The 20557-nt window shown below is 35.6% G+C and overlaps 1 protein-coding gene across 20 annotated transcripts in view; it reads right to left on the minus strand.

Moving 5' to 3' along the window:
* NFIB (nuclear factor I B) overlaps window positions 1-20557 on the minus strand; it is a 428232-nt gene that overhangs the window by 196811 nt on the left and 210864 nt on the right. For 15 of the 20 annotated variants that reach the window (XM_076008731.1, XM_076008730.1, XM_076008733.1 and 12 more), the window contains exon 2: window positions 17918-18449. In XM_076008731.1, the coding sequence (XP_075864846.1) occupies window positions 17918-18449 (532 nt within the window). Of the gene's footprint in view, window positions 1-17917; window positions 18450-18827; window positions 19001-20557 lie in introns of those variants that run through there. The other 5 variants (XM_012769634.3, XM_076008736.1, XM_076008738.1 and 2 more) reach the window with 5 other exon arrangements.

The raw sequence follows: 20557 nt of genomic DNA on the forward strand, positions 1-20557 counted from the left end.
TTTTTTTCTACTGAGTTGAGAAGATGCCCTTGATTTTTAAAATAATAATAATAATAATGAAAGTGATGTAAACTGGACCCAAAACTGAATTGAGCTAACTTCAGAATATTTTTAAATATAGTATTTTTTACAGAATATCCTGCCTCCTGGATTTTTTAAACTGCCTATAAAATTATCTTCTCAAGTACAAAATACCTTAAAACAAATTACTGAAAATGACCAGTATATATTGACAATTTTTGTTCAAGATTATAAACAATTAAAATATTAGAATTTAATTTTAAAAGGTACTTTAAAAACATTTTTAAACAATGTGATATACACTGAAATCTAGGAGCTAAACTATATATATGAATAATTTGGATATCAGAATTTAATATTATCCAATAACAAAAAAAGAGATTAATCAAATCAAAGCCATTTGATATTGAGTATTTTAGCATCTGGGTTAAAACTTTCTATTAGATTCTTTCATTAACAAATTTTTTGAATAATCATTAAATCTGTCACCAAAGAAACAAATATTCTCAGTACAGTATATACCATAGCCAAATAGAGTTCATTTATGTAAGAAGCAGATTCTTGGTTATGTTTAATTTTGTTTTGTTTTTGTTACACAACCCCTGAGAAAACTCCACTTAGGACTCACCTCCTCTCTGTGACCTTTCCATTACAGTCCCACAGGGTCTCCTCCCAGAAAGCTCAGCAAATCTAACTATATATAGTAATTGGTGAGAGGGTTAGTTAGTTGTATACTTTGTTCAACTGTCTTTGGCATTTTTGTTTCTCATGAACAGGGCAAGTGACCTACCCTCTCTTTTCTGCTTGTAAATTACTTGGATGAAGCCATCAATATTTTCACTATTTTTTTTCCTACCTGCTTAAAACATTGAAAGCAGTGTTCAGTATAACACTCCTACTCCATAAATGCATTTCTCAACCATTTTCCCACCATTATCCCAAATGTTCTATATTTTCCTTGGAAGATACATTTTAATAAACTTATAAATGCCTACTTCTTTGACTACATATGCAGAATCATATTAATAAGCACATGCTAAAATAAAAAGAATCAAATATATACACATACATACACACACACTTTGGAAAGTCAAATGCATGATAACAAGGTAAGAATTATTTTCCAAAGAGTTAGTTGTAACATATTATTTATAACATACTAATATAATCAGTGAAATGATTTTTAACATGATGTAACTTTTTCATGAATAAGACCAAATAGTCAAAAATATTCTTCAGAGAATAGTCTTATACATAATATTGAGATATTTCTTCTAACCTTATTTGTAGGGCAATAATTCAGTGCTATTGGAAACATAAAGGAAAAAATAATACACCACCATTCAAGCCCATGAAAATGTTTGGAATTTTAAAGTCGGTTTCCTGCATACATAAATACCATTGCCTCAAGTACTCTCTGCTAGGCAATAGTTATAGGTATGTTCACTTTTGTTTTCAATTATGTTTACGTCTGGGATTTTCTTATAACCCAAATGAAAGGTCTTATGAATAGTGGATAGTGTAAATTATACCATATTCTAACAAGAAATGTATACAGGAATCCACCATGTGTTTAGGCTCCTGGGGAAGGCTGTTTCCTTAAGTCGCCCACGAATACTAAAACGGGCATTGTGATTGCTGTGGTGCTATGCCATTCACTTTAAGGATGGATTTTAAGACATTACATAGCAACCACAATATTTAAATTTTTTGTCACAGAACCACAATATTTGAAAATTTGCCAAATTTAATATTTTTCTTCCCAATTTAGACATAGCATTGTCCTTAACGCTCTGCCCTACAAAAGGGAGTCCAAGTTTTCCAGAATGCTCAGATAAAGGTGGTGAGCATTCATCTGCTGAACAAATGAGTAGTGAGCACCTACTGTGTGCAGGCACTGTGCCAGTAGCTGACTGAAAGAGCAATCACTGCAAACGTTTTACAGCACACACACAATAAGACAGGTGTGGTGCTAAGCACTTCACAAGCACTTTCTCATCTCACCCTCACAACGGCCAAATAAAATCCATACTCACTCCAGAGTTTCTGGAAACTGAATCTTAGAAAATATAACTAATTTATACTACTTCATAGCAAGTATAAAACAAACATTTAAACCTGGAGCATGATTCCAGAATATGCTCTATTGCTAATATGGGCACTATAATTCAAATGGTTTTATTTTACTCATTTTTGAAATTTAAGGTATATATAGGGTTGAGACGACATTTCTAAAACTATGACTAGTCACCAATGCAGATACAAAAGAAAGAAAACAAGTCTTAGTAAAAAGCAAATTTTCCTAGTTTGAGGAGCTTCCCTTATATTACACCTCAGTGACTGTAATCTGATTTGTCCCTAATGTTCTATGTTCACTTTAAATAATTTATATTCATTCATTCAGCCACTCAACAAATACATGTTGTCAATTTTATAGTGTGCTCCCATAACATTTCCATTGATTTTTGGTTTCACATACTTGCATAGTACCAATCTTTTATTCATCTCTTTTTCCATCTGCAATTATGCCTTTAAAATATACTTTCAAAACTTCCCCCATAAACCATCAAACTAGAAATTAGCTACTAGCAATAACTGATATTAAACTTTTGCTAATACTGCTTATATCTCTGCTTCAACTTATTAATCCCTGCTCTATTCTAGGGTGCTTTGACTTACATAAGCACATTATAGGACACTCCAAACATAAATTACAGACAAGTCTTTGATGTTATAAAAGAATCTTACCTTAAAAAAAGATTCATTGAAAATTTCTTTCTGAAACTGAATTCCCCTTGTGAATTTAATATATTTTGTTTTCTAAAAATTAAACTAAGAAATAATGCTTAGAGACATCTCTTAAGTAAAAGAAGGTATATGAAGGTATACGTTTGTTTTAAACTTTAAAAACAACCCCAAATTTTCTTTAGCTGAAATGAGAAATGTACACCACACAAAGGAAAATGAAGACATCGTGGTTATCAAACCAGTCTGAAAATTGTAGACACCCAGAAGTAGAACTTACAACAGCTCCTGATAAGTAGTTCCCACCTTTTCTTTAAATATCTGACTTTAAGTTACAAAAAAAAGTCTTATAACCAATTTCTACACAACCTTATATGTTACTGGAAATCTGGCAGCATATTTTTAATGGGTCCTTTTTGTTTTCCAACCACTATCAAATCATTATGTTAGTTGACTATAATTTAGTGTGTTTTCCATCCACTGAAAAAGAGAAAGGTGGGCATTCTCATGAAGACCATGGCTTCAGAATAACTTCATTAAAAAAAGAAACTAGACTCTTCAATCAATTTATTTCAACAAATTACAAATGATAATATAAGATGTTTAGTCCAGATTTTTCTTATATGTTCTTTTAAAAATTTTGCAGCTTCCTTTTCACAAAATAACACTTTTCTTTATTTAGCTTAATTTTGGCCCTATAGCATAAAACTAACTTAACCAAAGTAGCGTTGGGTCTGTATTAGAGTCAGTATCCCAAATTTTAAAGTGAGAATATCTGTTGGGATTCTTCAAGCTCTAAAATTCTATTAGTTAAAGACCTCTTTATTAAAAAAGCAAGTTTTTACCTGGATTGAACCAAATGATTTGACTATTGGACTTTGCATTGAGCAACATGAAAACATTACTCAAGAGTCAGGTTACACATTTTCTATTTCTCTTTAATAAACAAAATGTATTAAAATCCCAAATTTAACAAGAATATGCTAAATTTTATGAAATATTGCTTAATAAGAAAGAGATTGCTCTCTGTCAAATTCCTAGGATGCCCGAGCTAAGAGGGATAGTGGATGTCCTCTGGGCCAATCCTCTTACCTGACAGATAAAGAAACTGAGTCACTGAGAGGCACAAAGTCTCCCAGGCACTTGCAAGCAATAGAGCCACCAATTTTTTTCTCTTCCACTTCAGCAAGCTACTTCAGTCGCTGTGTGGCATAGAGTGCAACTCCATGTCAGTAAACAAAGGAATAGAAGAAGGTAATTCCATCATAAAGTCACTAAATTATCTAGAGCCTAATTTTTCTTTTTTTAATGCAAAGACCTTATGTTCAGAAACTTACAGTTCAAAGTACATTAAGTAAAATCATGTCCATATGCAGATATGTCTTCTCCCATATGCATCTTAAGAAAATACAAACAAAAAAATTTATCATCAGCCCCTAGAAAACAAAAAACTGAAATTAAAAGAAAGAATGGAGTAAATCTAAATTGTATATTTTTGTTCCTTCTAAAAGGATTAAATAACAGAATTCTAAATGGTTTGTTTGTACTTTCCATGCAATATGTAGATTAACCATGAAATTCTGTTTGGGACACTTTGACATCTGTTTTCAGTGCATTACAATGAAATCTGGGGACTTGATACATACATTTGCTGTAATAAAACTGTCACTAATCAGTGTTTTCCAAAATATTGCCCATAACTATTACTATTCAGTAGTCTCATTTGCATGATCTAATATTGTTGCTACATCATGTTTTTCCCTGACAATGTGTTAGCTGGTCCCAGGCACATGGTCTAAAATGGCTGCAAACCACTCAATAATTTCAGCATTTCCATAGTCCTCTGTACATACGCATGCAATCTGTCCTAGAATTGGACTAATACTCCATCTTTCGTGAAATATTTTCCTGGTAACTGTAATACTCAAGGTTGACTTCACATCCCCGGGTATGAAAAACTCAACAACAATAAAGGAGCCCACACTGAGGAGGAAATTATGCCCCATGGGGCTTCTACAACAGGAGATGTAAACACAATCCTAACTCGGGAGTCCCTTCAACAAATCTGTAATGATGCTTTTTGAACAATCAATGCAGAATGTATCGTTAAATTAAACCATGTATATGAACTACAGAACAGGACTGGACTAGACTTTAAAACTGGGTCTACTTCATTTTCTCTAGGATTAAAAGATAGCTTTATCCATACCAAGAAACACAAGCTCATAGGTGTTAACATAACCTCCTGGATATTAAACAAATGTTTCTGTTTCATATTGCATATATCTGTGTGTCACATACAAAAACCTAGATATCAGGGAAAAGATATCTAGATATCAAAAACCTAGATATCATGTCTGAGAGCCCAAATATGGTATTCACCAAAAACCAAAACCTTACTAAAAACAATTTGTCTACCTATGCTGATTCTAAATGCATTCCATATTTTATTAGTACTTGGCATTATATTCATATGACTCAGTAGAACAATATAATTTCATTTTGTCCTCCCATGAACTCATCTTAAACCTGAAATATGTTTCTCTATGCACATGTTTTATATTATACAAATGTTGGATACAAAAAGCAGATTAATTGTAGGCCCTAATGCTGTGTTCGTTAGTACTAAGAAGTCATTCCAAATGTTCCAAAAGGGATTAATGTAGTATAACAAGTCTATTTAATTATTGTAAGACCAGTGATCCTCATATTGCTATAAGCTGCTTTTCCCTCATTTAGAGACTGTAAATAGAACAGAAATTGTTATATGATAACTATAAGTCATATCCTAAAACATTGATGCTTTACCATCAGGAATAAAGAAATATGTAAGCATCTCTGAGAGGCTATGAAAGGCAACCAGCATTTCAGAACCATGTATATGCTCCCATTTCAGGTGAACTTTCAATCCTAAGTGTAAGCAAAGCATTTCAAGTACATTAGAAAGGCATAATACCAAATCTTTCTGCCATCAACAGTCTAGTTTAAGTGTTAAAAATTTTTGGATGTCCTCTGTTTTATGTACATGCTTTTTGATTTTTGTGTATCCCCTAAACAGAATTGCAACTGAACACCAGTATGTTCTCAAAAAGAAAAGGCATGCCACAGGTTACTAAAAAATTATGTACCAGAATCTAAGCAAGCTAATCAATGTTTTGATTCTGCTTTCTGCACATCATAGTTACCCTTTAACTCACGGACAAACAGTAAAATAACCTTTCCTGTTAACTCCTGGCTAGAACTAGAACCCTTAGGTATACAACAAACATTATTATAAAGGGCTTCATGTAAAAGAACGTGATGCTCTTTTACTCCGCATCGACGTGACGTGTGATTTAAGGTGTTTCCCTGGCAGTGACTGCGGATATGGGCTAATCCTTCCACTTTCCAAACCTGCCATGGCAAGGGAGTGAAGGGTGCAATTCGCTGGCCATGGAGAACCAAGTGCCAGAACTATTTCCTCCAAGGATCTAGCCCACAAAGTTGGTTCCATGACCACACAGATGCAACCAGCCAGAGCCACCAAAGTCAAACACTGAGATTCCATGTCACAGTTTGGCAAGAAGTAAATGTTTTAACCATTTCCTATTTGTCTTTCCATTGTTCTCAGTAAAAGTGAAATCACTTTAAGTAATAAATACTACTCTAGAGCTCCTTGAATTATTTAACGTTGTTAACACCATATAAAGAAGGAATGGGAAAGAGTGACAAAGGAGAAGAGCTAAATGGCAATAAAAGCAAAACAATTCATGCAACCAGTGAAACAGTTTGAGGTTCTGACTCAACTAAGGATCATTTTAAAATAAAGACACTTTCAAACTTAAAAAAGAGTCTAAAAACCATCAGTGTGCTCTTTTTATAGGGCCGATCTAGTCCAGCCACATCATCGTCACTTCTGTCCACTCTAACTTAAAATGTTAAGTGTAGTCCTCCCAAATTTAATTTTTTTATGCATGAAAGTTTTACTTTATTAGAGTACAATGAATTATAAGTATTTGCTATGACACCCTTTACTTGACACCAAAGTTATTTATTCAGAGAGCCACTGATAAAATTATTTTTCCTTCCCTTCAAATATGCCTAGATTGCTCAAGAAATTTATTCTCTGATATATCTGAGACAAAAGGTTTCTAAAACTGTATAGTACTTCTAATTTAAATAGGTCTTTAAACTATACACAGCTTGCTAACATCATGTTCATTCAGAGCTTTCACTAATAAATATTTATACGCACCACTGTGAGCAGGACTTTTGTTTTCTCTTTGGAGTGTCTTATCACCTGAGATACATAAAAACTAATTGATAACCCCTGGCCTCAACATTCAATCATTCCTTCTTTTCACTACTGGGTAGTTTCTGTGGAAGTCTAGTTCCTTCATATATGGTAATAATGGCTAGTATTAACACTATTGCTTTTACTCACATGAATTACGTCACTTAATCCTAAAACAGCCCTGGGAAGAAGGCATTTTAATCCTAAATTTACAAAACAGGCAATCGAAGCACATGGAGCTTAAGTGACTCAACCACAGTCACAAAGCTGATAAAGGGCAGAGCCAAGACTAGAACCCCAAATGTCAAATTCTATGCACATACTTTCTGTTACGAACTGGATGTCTGTGTCCCCCCAAAACTCATACATTGGAATCCTAACCCCCAAAGTACTAGGAGATGGAGCCTTTGGGAAATAATTAGGTTATGAGAGTGGAGCCTTCATAAGTGGGATTAGTGCCCTTATAAAAGAGACCCCAGAGAGTTCTCACTCTTTTTCCCACCACGTGAGGATACAAGGAGAAGTCAGCAGTCTGCAAGCTGGAAGAGGACCCTCACCAGAACCTGACCATGATGGCACCGTGATCTTGGACTTCCAGCCTCCGGAACTTCAAGAAATAAATTTCAGTGTTTGTAAGCCACCAGTTTATGTTATTTTATTAGAGTATCCTAAACTAATAACTAAGACACTTTCTGTGCTCTACAAAAACCATTAAAAAAAAGACAGAAAGAAGGGAGATATGCTCAACTCCAAAAGCAATCCAAAATTCAAAGGATGACAGAATATTATAAATCGCATGTTACTTACTTTTTAATCTGAATATTATAAATTGCATGTTATTTACTCCTCAAAGTCACCTTTCTTAAGTAATTCTTGCAAGATCTAAGCCCTTTCTCTTTTTTTCTAACTTTACTTCTTAACTCTCCACCCTTCCACACACACGTGTTATCTGTGGTCCAAGAAATTAACAGAACTGAGGCAGATATCTAGAGAAAACTGCAGACATTCTGAAATGCTCAGGGGTTGTTGCAATTCTCATATCACAGTCCCACTGCCATATAACCCATTATCCACCCCCAAACTATGTTGGTACTACCACTGAGGAAGACAATGAATGAGCAGAAAGGCAAAAGAAATGTTTTCGACTCTAGATTGGTTTTTATAGAGAGGAGAGAAAAACCAAAGCTACTGGCTAAATTCAGAGTCAGTGCATTTTATTCACACTTTCTCCTCTGACCCTTAAAATGCTGGATTATCAACATGATTAATTCTGAAAAGCATTTAAATTCCTTAATCTTATGAACATTCCTAGGGAAAAACATAGTTTCAAACACCACCACCTCCCCTCCAAAAAAAAAAAAAAAAAGAAAAGAAAAGAAAAGAAAAAAAGAAAGAAAAGAAAACATCTCATCCACTACTCTCAGATATTTTTTAAAATGGGAATACAAAAATCGAGTGCTTTTTCCCCAAGGTTCTAGTGCCTGTGGCACACTGTCTCTCATCTGCCAGTGTATCCACACACACGTATAAACAGTATGCAACACACAAGTAAGGAAACGTACATTCTAACTTAAACTTCCTTTTCCCTCTAATAATTTAAAAATAAAATGTAACAGCTTGGATTTTAAATATTTAATCTGGCAAATATAGGAAAAATCATGAACTATAATGTCTTATTTGGCAAAGAAAAGTTTGGTAGGATAAAAATATCTGTGTTTTAACATTTTAGAAGGCATCTCCAATATTTTAAAAATAAAATTATTTCACTGCTTCAAAAGAGAAGAACGGAGGTAAAAGTCTCTATTTTTGCATATGAGGCTTTCATAAAGAGTAGAAAAAACAATTTTTATATTCATTTGAATAAATAGTTAATTGTACATGCTGGCAAAAGTCCCCCCAGAAATAAAATCTTCATATTTACAAATGGTTCTCTACTATGTCATGAAATTTAGCTATTTAAGTCACAAAGGATAGGCTTCCCCTAAAACTATAACATAAATTATAAGATGATATGCATAAAGTTATAGCATTACCGTCTTGTGTAAAAAAAGTTTGTTTTTATCCCACATGTCTAGTATATAGATTTTTCCAAGCCTAGACAAAGATTTATAGCATGAAGTTTAAAAGTCCGTTGTTTCAGGACTTACACATTGGTAACCATAAACATAGCTAAATTTACCATTTTTACCCTGTATTTATGACAATAAAATATTTTTATTGTAACAGCTGAAAATGTTGAAAAGTAATTATTAAGGAAACCATAAATATAAAGAGCTGAAAAGTCAACCTCACAAGAGTGTGGAAAAGGAAATTGTGATATGTGCCATCATAAAACACAGAAACTGCAAATCTAAGCAGAGTAAATCTAAATCCCTCCAACTCCAGAATACTAACCCCCACTTATTGTAGCAAGGAGGGCTGCAAATTTGTCCCCATCACTGTCAGCAAACAAAAGAAAGTCACTTCTACAGCCAGACCATGTCAAACAGAAGATGTAGCTACTGCGGAGGGACGCCTTGAATCCACTGGTGTGTAAACTAAGGGCTGGGGCCTTTTTGTCAGCTATTACCATAAAAGAATAAGAGGAAACAGTGACATTACTACACAATAGAAAGGTCAACCAGCTTGCAGCCATTTCATGACCCAAACAAGTCAAGGTCAAGGGATTCAGGTAGCAACTTAGCCAGGGCATAAGTTACAGCGCAAATGAATTGTTTTAACACATCAGCTTTGGTCAATTAAACCTAACAAGGCAAGTTGCATCACGTAGCAGGGTTCCTGACACCAAGGCCAGAAGCTGAGACCGACCTCATAAAACAAGGCTTTTAACATAGCATAGCAAATTTAAGGTAATCCATCCAGAAACTGCAGATGTCAGAATAATAAAATACAAGTTGTCCTAAGCAGGAACATTTTTCACACTTTAGAGTTCACTAATAGAAGGGTATAGACTTCATATTGACATACTCATGTTATTAACATAGGCATAAATGTAATCCCCTACTCACATGAATTACAGAATACACCCTATTTCAAACAACTTTTTCTTAACATCTGTGCTCTTGATTAGAATTTCGTCCTAAGCTCCACCATTCCCTGTTAACACCAATATATTTCTTCACTTATTTATTTTTCAGTGTGAGTATGGAAAATCAGGTTTTTGAAAGAAGTTTCAAGTTTATTCAGCATCAGAATATGTGTTAGTGTCACTCAATATTAATTGATGCTTGTTAAATGCTATTATGTAGTTTTATGAGAGACATATATACTTCAAAATTCAATGAATACTATGTATTCAATTTCCTATTTTGAAAAATGGAGTTAAAGCTAACCAGCATTTTAAAACTGCATATATTTAGCATTCAAGAATTCTTTCCTCAAAGGCAATTCTTATGTTATTTTGCACTTGTTTAAACAAATTCCATTTTTGACTGATTTGTGCTTCATCAATAACTTACTACATGCTCTGAACTGCCTTAAAATGGGATTCTGAAAATATACAACCTCCAGGCAACTTTTGATAGTAAAGTTACTTCATCCATCACCCCATATTTTCAATTATATAGTTCTTGTTCAGAGCTCTTTAATTTGTCTGTGATTCATCAATGCTGTCCTGCTTAAACTATCATCATAAAGAGAGAGACTTGTGTATTTAAGTGTTTTATTATAAACAATATATTTATGCACATGAATAGTTTGCTTTCCCATTTTAGAACATTGCTTCATTTAAATTTTGAGGATTTTTTTTTTTTTTATGTGTGGCCTTCAATTCAGCCTCAAGGTCTTTCCACCTCATTGGTTAATTGGTAGCCATTTCTTCCAATTTTCTGAATAATATAACAACCAAAAAGCCCAACCATTCAAGTCCCATTAGTTTTACATCCTGTAACGTTCAGTCTAATACAAGCTAATCCCACAGACTCACTCCTTACTACACATACTTAACTTTTCACAAGTTCTCTGCAGTTTGATGATTTATTCTCTATGCCAAATCCTAACAACTGAATTCAGTTAAATTAACCACATCGCATAATTGGAGTTCAAGGACCTAAGAATTTACTTTAAAATGAGATGACATACCACGTTGCCACAGAAAAGTGAGCCTGATCAAGAGGAAGCGGCTCTTCTTGCTATGCTTGGCACTGAGGCATGCAGCCGTAATAACTCGAGTTTCCGATCGCATAACCACTAGTCCTTGAGATTTCTAAAATTATTCCTCCTCCACAAGGATGGAGGGGAAAAAGTTGCAAAACTTGCTTTGAACATTATGTTGGCTAATCATTCCCTCTGCCTTAGCATATATACAGAAAAAACTCCTCGAGTGTCGCAAGTTCTACTTTCATCAACTTCAAACTGGAAAATGCTATTCTTTCATAAACTACAGAGAAACATTTACCCAAAAGCAAGTTTCAATGCAAGGGATCACCCTTTATTCTGCCCATAATTTTCAGATATTTAGTAATTGCCTATTTTAAGGAGTGTTTCATGGGCTATTTCCACTCTCTGCAAACCTGAAGCTTCAAACAAAGCAATTATTATTCCTGCATCTATAGGTCAGTGTTGATGCAGAAATGAAAACTCACTTATCTCAATTTTTAAGAATTCCAAAGAATTCTGACTCAGCCTTCCACTGGGTCCCTCCCTCTTCAGGTGCTGAAATTCTATTTGGTCAGCAGTGGTGACAAGAGTATGAGTGTAATAAAACAAACATAGTTTTTAAACCTACTGGTTTAGTTTTTCAGCTTAATCTAGCAGAATGAAAGCTTATGAGGAGAAAGACCTTACTAAGTTGGATATCTTCAATTATTCTTTCAAGTTATAGTGCCAAAGTTAATGGAAGATTAAAACTTTAACTTTCTCATAGCTTCCTCCTAAATTCCAAATTTAGGGGAAAGTAAATTTTAAAAATCCTACCAAATCTATTACAAATGTATATGACCTTTATGTATATGTGTTTCTTGCGTACCACTTTAGAAAACAGAAACTTTAAAGAACTAAAGCCCTGCAATAGGTGGCCTCTCTAAGTGGCTTCTGCCCAGCTCTAAGTTTCCAGGCACATATGCTATAGCTGTGTCTATCAGGAAACCATCCTTCAGGGGACTGTATCATCATCTCCTGTCTCAGCAATGCACAGTCTCTCCACATTACCATGATTTCTGAACAATGAACATTATTTTGGTTCTTATACATATGGAGTTATTTGGAATTATTTTACCACACAACAGACAGAGTGCACTAAATTTGCAAATTCAAACACATAATCTAATTAAATGTTTTTATTGCAATATTTGTAGTGCTGTGTACATGAGGAGGAAGGATGCCTAATGCTGTCAGTAGGGTATTTTACCAACCTCTGCTGCCTCTGGAAAATGGGTACTATATATTTTTCAAAATATTTGAAAATTATAATTGATGGAACAAATGAGTGTTCTCTTTCCCCCCTTTCCCCCCTCCTCCCCCTTTCCCTCTGAAAAATGAGATCATATTAACAGCAATGCAAGAGCTTAGTTTGCCATATCAGAACACAGATGCCAAGCTTCCCCAGCTGGTAACTGGGGCCTCAGAGTTTAACTCTTAAGTTGTCTGGCAAAGCTATCTTGTGGCAGGGACCTCATGGCATAGAGAATGAACTTCTAGTCCCTGAGACTGTGTTTTCCTCTTATCAGCGAGAAAATTGCTAAGTATCTTATCTTACAATATACATTCCCACAAAGGTCTCATTAAGCCTAGAAGCAAGACATGCCAATAAGAGCCCTTCTTTATCTTGTGAATTGTGTACGAGCCAGAATGCAAACAAATGTGCACTAGAGTTCATGAGTTCAGTCAAGGACAGGATGGTAGAGGGGAAAACTTAACAGTGTTCCCCTAAATCAAACATGCATACCAAGTATTTTTTCCTGCACACAGACTTTATGTTCTCAGAGCATTTCGCAATGCAAGCACACCAAATCATCCTAGACAGCAGCCTCATTTTAATAAGTTATGAAAGCTTATTTTTTCCCATAATGGGAAATACCTGCAAATGAAGTGAAATTTATTAAAATGTTAAATGCACTGTCAACTTGCAAACAATTATCTACTTAAGCTTTTCATAAAGAAATAATTGTTACCCAAAAGGATTCTGAAACTCAGTAACTGAAGGAGGAAAATAAGTCTCAGCATTTGCTTCCTCACTAATGATATGTGACAACCAGGAAGGCTTCTATTTCAAAAACAATAATAATGATTACAACTTCCCCTGTAAACAAGTCACATTTTTCTGCAACTTCAAATTGTACCTCAGTTATTATAACATTTAACAATAAAGCAACAAAAGTTGACATCCAACAACGGGCCACAATTTTAAGGGTTCAATACGGCTAAAGGAAACTACTTTTGTAGGATAGCGATGAGGTTTCTGGACTCTCTTTTTTAGCTCTCCAAAGCATGTTTAATACCAAGTGCAAAGTACAGTCCAAAAATCAGTCAGGCTGACTTAGTTTAAACTCTAATCTGTTAAATACATGACAACAGTTACTATCTCTTGAGATCTTTAAACTTCTTGCTGTGTTGTGACCTCTCTTTTTCTCTAAAACCCTTCCCTGCCTCAGAGAAAGGCCAGTCGTCCCCCCCACCACCCCCTTCCTTTTTCTCCTTCAGACAGGACACAGTCTGGCGACTCAAGGCCTCCCATAGGCCAGACTTCCTTCTGTGCAGCCCTTTGGGTAGAACTGCTAATCCTTCTTATTAATTAACGAGATAACGGTGGTTAACCGGAAAGCAATATTAATGCTAACTATCTAGGAAACTTCAACCAAAATTATTTTAGCCTTTTGGTTGGTTTTCCCAGTGCACAGAATTGTGCACTGAAAATGTGGCAACATTTTGATGCAGAACCGAGAAATTCTGGAATGACTGATTTATATCACACCTTAACACATAGGTTTCCTCTTTCAGGGTTTCTCTTCTTTTTTTTTTTTAACATTTACCCTGTTACACATTACTAACTGGAGAGAAAAGTGAGGTCCTCTCAACTTGTTACTATAAAATCTGGAAGTGTGGAAACTGAAGGGACTAGAAATTGCATGATAAATAAGCAGTGATGTATGTGACTGAAAGCAACAGTCATAACGAATGCCTTACATAGCACTACATTCGGTTTGTCCTCCACACACTTGTCATAGTACACCCTGCATCCTACAGGACACTTATGTCCCAGGAAGGTGTGTTGTGCAAGCGTTGCCTGGTTGTTGTTTTGCTTTGTTTTGTTTTGCTTTCATGAATGCAATAACAAAGACAATATGGGGAATAGGTACCACCTGCCCAAGAATCATTGGACATCTTTAATATCTTAGGGAAAATGGAGACCACTTTAGAGCTATTTTTTTCTTTAATCTGTCACAATCTTTAAAAAAAAAAAAAACCTAAAAAAAGAAAAGGTTTTATATTAACTAAGGTTTGCTGCAGCAAACAAGCAAGCAGCTTTCATTCAGGGATTGTCAAAAACTTTCCAGTGTGCCCACTGCAATGCGGATGCCAACCAACGAATCAAAGGCATTCAGCAACTAGACAAAGAGGGTCTGATGCCAACCTCGGTGCCACTGGCAACCATTATTGGCATCAAACACAGTGTCTGCCTTTTTTTTTCCCCCTCGCCTGGCACTTCACAAACAAAATGGCGGTTCTTGTAGCAACGAAACAGCCGAAGCGCAGCCCTCTGAATCAATAACGTCAAATGATTTTATGGATTTAAACCCAGTTAGTCCCAAATGATGTGTACATTTTAGGTAAAGTGGGGGGGGAGCACGTAATTTTATAAACAACTATATTGAGCAGGACCCTTTGCTAATATAAGGAAATATTAAAATGGATTAAATTGCGGTCAACCAGAGTATATGCATAGAAGAAGCTGAATAACAAAGAGATCTACCTTTAGGGGACATACTGCCTTGCGGCCATGTGATGCAAAAGTCTAATGAACTGTCGACCAAAAATTATTTCAGAATGCATAAATTTTTCCCAAAACCATATCAGATGCATGTGTAGCACTATAGTTTGTGTCAAAGCTCTAGTAACTCTTTCCACATTTCAGAAAAGATGAGGCTGCTTGCTGGGCATGAGGAAAGAAAAAATAGTGTGGGTTGAACCAAAAGAGAAAGAGGGAAAAAGAGAAGCATAGGAAGTTGGTCAACAATGGACCTTTATTATATGTTGGTCTTTATTTCATCCTCCAGAAGAGATGCAGTATGTGATCTTGTATAAATAACCAAGAGGACTATTGACATTTCTAGATCTGGAAATTGTCAATATATTGTAACATCACTCCACACTGCAATGCGGATGCCAACTAACAAATCACAGGCATCCTGAGCTAAACAAAGAGGGTCTGATGCCAATCCTGGTGCCAGTGGCAACCATCTTTGGCATTCTCTCTGTTCTTTCTCATGTTTTTCTCCCAGTCATTTACAAGTGGGGAGAAAGAGGAAAAAGGGGGGAAAGGTAAATTTGTTGTTCATTCTGTTGCAAATATTACATTTTTCTTTTCAAATTTTTCTTTCATGTTTCTCTTTATACTTCTTTAGCTGATTTATAAAACAGACTTAAGTGGATTATCATGTACTTAGAGGAGAAATAAAAAGTCGATGGGAGATATGCAGCCTTCATTGACTACAGACTTATCTTTTAAAACTGCCTTCTTTAATCAACTGCACTGCAAAATGCCATAATTAACTACCCTTGACAAAGAAAAAGGCATAAATTCTGAAAAAGAGAAAACACAAAAGCATCCCGATGTGACTTTTTCAAAGGAAGAGTCAACAGATGTTAGGAGAAGATGTTGCACTTGCAGGTAACAGAGGATACAAATTAGATGTACAGGGTAAAATAATAATACATTCTTACAATAGAGATTGTGGAAACAACGGAAAAATCAATGTTTTATCCGAAAATATGGTCTCCGAGAGTTGCTTAAAACTTTATAATTATCAGGACCGATGGTGCAATGCAGAAGGCATTTATGCATTTTGCTCTTTTTTCAAACTATCTTCACAAATCCAAAAGATACGTTCTTTATTGTCAGTTCATCAAAACTAAGAGAGTTGGCGGCCTGCCCCAGGAGTAAATGTGCATGCATGCACACCTCAAAAACTAGCCTTCAAGCAAGTTAAAATGTGAGCGGCAGTGAGGTGATTGCAAATCTTCCCTCTCCGCACTAAAAAGTTACATGACCCACTTTTAAAAACTTTACTTCCAGTCTTGACTTTCACAACACGGTTACAAAACGTTTATAGTCAATCTAACACATATATACAGCCCACCTTAAAATGTCACCTCCTAGACAGCTGTCAATCAAATTAAGTGTCATGTGTTAATGAGCTTTAATTTTAGGACACACCGGATGAAAATATATTTTTCTCAAGCCATCATTATTTGGACTTTAATTCTTAAATATGTGGAAATAGAAAATGCAATGTTTCTTTTTTTAAGAAAATGTAATATTTCCAAATGTGTGATGTCCAACATCCTAATTCAAAATCAGACTAAAAATTATAAAATGAGATTTAAGCATACCTCTAAAACTACACAAAAGAAATATCAAGATAAAAGGCACATACTAAGTAGCTAGATTTCTGAGTCAAAAGAGTAATTTTGACATTTTATTTTTTTGGATGATAATAAAGTTCATAGCAATTTATTAAATCCCACATTTATATAACGGACATCAGATAACCGTCTGCCACCTGGCTATCTGCAGGACATTTTCCCTCCCACCAGGCCAAGTTCGGAAATGACCCACCATCTGTGGCAGCTCAAACTTCAGTCTACTTTTGGTATGTTGCTTTTTTCTTAAATGATGTTTTACTATGGACTGTTGCGAATGCAAAGACATCTATATCCTGACACATTTATTTGAAGACAAGAAATTTTCACCTACTTAAGGAAAATATATTAAGAAAAATAAAAATAATAAACATTTTATTAACTCAAATACTCAGCAATATCACTTATTTTTAATTATGCAGGCAACATTTATACCACTGTCTTTATCAAGTTTTTTTAAATAACAGGTATAGTATGTGGTTTCTGCATTCTTTTTAAGATTTATTTTAAACCAGTATAACCAGTCCACTTTCTGTTTTTGTTCTGTAAGGAGAGCTGCGGCTTTCCTCCTCAGTAAGTTTCATGAATTTACATTCAAGTAAACTAACAATATTAAGTGTTCCCAAGTCACTCTGGGAAAATACTATAAATAATTAAACAAGAACTAAATTCCATTTAATCTACATCTAATATTGCACAATCAAAAGTAGGTACTGGTAGAACTATTAAAATTAAATAAATCTAAGTCTACATAAGATACAGTTTTTGATATTGGCTATCTTAAGCATTTTGTAGTAGCAAATGTTAATTCTATTTTCAATGCAATAGCACTAGATTCATGAACAAAGTTCTTCTACTTCATTAATTAAGAGGCTAATACAAAGATTATGAAAGAGTGGTTTGACTTCATAAATAAAGTTACATTTTCAAATTCGGAAAAGATGACTAGATTTAAGAAATGCAGCCTAGGAGAGAAAGTGAAATGCAATAAACTGTACTTTTAGATTACTCTGTCCTTGAAAAAGTATATTATTTCAAAGACACTTGAAAACGTATCTCTTTGTGGTCTTTCTATAAATATCCAAGCCTAGCCAGGTATGAAAGCTCTGTGTCTATTTACATGGTTCACACATGGCAGTGAACATGTGAGAGAAAGTGGGCACACCACTGTACCCAGAGAGGGTGGAGGAGATCTAGGGGCCTCGAGGACCACGTAACCCAAGCCAAGCCAGATATTCCATACACAGAGGTTTGTGGGCAGTGTTTGCCGTGCTAGAAGAAAGAACAATCTGCTCCTACCTTGCTCCTGCACGTAGTATGCCAAAAACAAATCAAGCTCCTTAACTGATACTGTGATATGATGTGGCTGGACACAAAGTGCTGGGTTTGTGCAATGTGGGGATTTCATGAGCCGCTCTCCATCGGTACTTTCCAAGGGGATGCCTTTGAACAGGATCACCATGACTAGATCCAGACGCCAGACTTTGTCTGCCTGTCGCAGGCAGTCGATTCTCCTAATCTTACCCTTCTGGTCGGGATTGGATAAGACACAGCACGGGTGCTTCTTGCCAGTCACGGTGAGCACAAAGTCCTCTCGATACTCCTGGCGAATATCTTTGCGTAGTTTGGCCAGGAGCCTGGATGCCCACTTCTGTTTGATTTCAGGCTTTTCACTGAGAAGCTCATCTTTGACTGCTCTTTCTTCATCCTTTGACATTCGCTTCTCATGCTTTTTAAAGTACTTGCGTTTTCGAGCCTGCAGGTTGAACCAAGTATAGGCGATTGCACGGACATGTGGAAGAAGTGCCTCGATGAATGGGTGAAATTCATCCTGTGAAAGATGAGGGAGGGAAAAAGATGTGCATAGTCAGTTTAATTTTTAAAAGCTCAAAAATAAGACCACAATCCATTCCCAATTCAGTACAAAAAGTTATGCATGAAAACAGCATTCTTTCCTTATTTAAAATTATCCAAATAACAGGACAAGAAAATAAAGTATGCCAAGCTGTCCCCTTTCCACCAAAATTCACAGGTCAATTCTCCCTCCTGCAAAGAAAATAAGGTTTATATTTTGTATTCACACTCTGGCCCCATCCCCCTCATTCCCACCCCAATGCCATGCATTCTACATTCTTTAAAACATATGCAACCAATGTACTTGGCACCTAATATTTAAATATTTGATTGACCAACTAACACTAGGCAGTACCATTTTACAAAGAACACAGTGAGATTTTTTTTTAACCGAAGCAGAGCTGTTCAGAAGGCAGGAGCGATGCCACAGTTCATTTCTCTTCTCTGTGGCACAGAAACACAAAGCATATAGATGCTCAGTGTAATGCCACACAGTTCCCGCTTTTGGAGCATGCTCTCAGCAAGAGGCTGCTGGTGGCACAAAGAGCATGCGCCATTAAACTTGATCCATTTTCTTATCAAACGTCCAACATTCCAACACTGAAACAGCACCATTCCAAGAGTGGTAACTAGAGAAACCGGTATACAGTGAGGGAAAGTGGGCAAAGGACACAGCTTGTCGTATCGGTGTCCTGAACAGAAGGTTTCCATACTTTGAGCAGTGCATTCTCTCCCTGCACCAATAACACCAGCTCCCAATTCTCTCTCTCTCTCACTCTCATGCTCTCTCACACACACTCTTGCATTTTTAAATAGAAGTTTTCAAAGTTGAAAACAAAAATTACATGAATGTTCTTCCAGCAGCTTCCCTATAGAATATGAAGCCCCACAGAGTCAGTTAATTTGTTAACTGATCACATGAGTATAGCAATTATTCTAAACCCCTTAAAAATCAATCTGAGGTGAACAATGAAAAATGGCAACTTGGCACCAACTTTACATTCTTTGTGTCTCTGCATGCTGTGGCAGGGTGACACCAGGAGTGTACTGCTGGTCAGTTACTGCTTTTGTGGAATCCAGACAATTCTTTTGCCATGTAGATGAATTCTCGGATAGAGCTGTGAGTGTACACATGCATGTGCTTATGAATCCACATGTGTATAGATTATATAGTACCCATCTTTTGAATTAAGTGGTTTACCGGTAGGCTCCTGTATTTGTCCTGCCTGTTTCATCCAAGCCTCTTTTTAAGGGAGGGGGCGGTGAGGAATGTTAGATAATCTTTACCTACAGATATTTCAAGTTACTTCCGAATACAGTCAGTGTTTCATTACTTCCTGATTTAGGTAAAACCTGCCTTATAAACTTAGGCCTATTACTGTTCAGAGAAAGAGTTTAAAGTCCTGTGCAGGCACACCGTATACATGCAATAAACCAAGATCTGAATCGAATGAAAACTTCCACTGGACCACTTAATGATCACATTGACTATATTGACATCCCAACCACAAAATAACTTGCTCTAACTGACTGTATCCCAAGTTAGTATTTACTAACTCATGTTAATTACCCTGAATTATTTGTAATAAATTCTATTTAACCAGCAGACTAATTAATTCCATTAGGTAAAGGTGACGAAAGTACAACTAATGACTCTCTAACAAAGAAGGGGTCAAAAAAATTCCATATAGCTATGAATGCATTTTAAAATGAAATTCAAAGTTTTAATGCTAAAGGCTGCAACATGTTAGCAGTTTGCAGCTCAGATACAGAAGAGGTGCATGTCCCATCCAATCAATAGTGTAGTTATCAAGTGTTCTAATGTATTACTATAAAATGTTTCTACAACAGAATAAGTATGAATCAAAATTTTATAACAATACAGAATGCAGATGATTACATCACAGCATGAGGCATAACCAAATGCCATAGAGGAAATCATTAAACTGATCAGTAGTTTCCAGCAGAGATTTGAACAATTCAGTTACTATGCGAGCACATTAAACTAGGCCATGGAAAGAGTTAAACCACAATCTGTTCTTTGTGTGGGAAGGCAGCCCTGCTCACAGCAACCACAGCCCATGA

The sequence above is a fragment of the Microcebus murinus genome, chromosome 12 (genome assembly GCF_040939455.1).
Source record: "Microcebus murinus isolate Inina chromosome 12, M.murinus_Inina_mat1.0, whole genome shotgun sequence".
NCBI classification, from domain to species: domain Eukaryota; kingdom Metazoa; phylum Chordata; class Mammalia; order Primates; family Cheirogaleidae; genus Microcebus; species Microcebus murinus.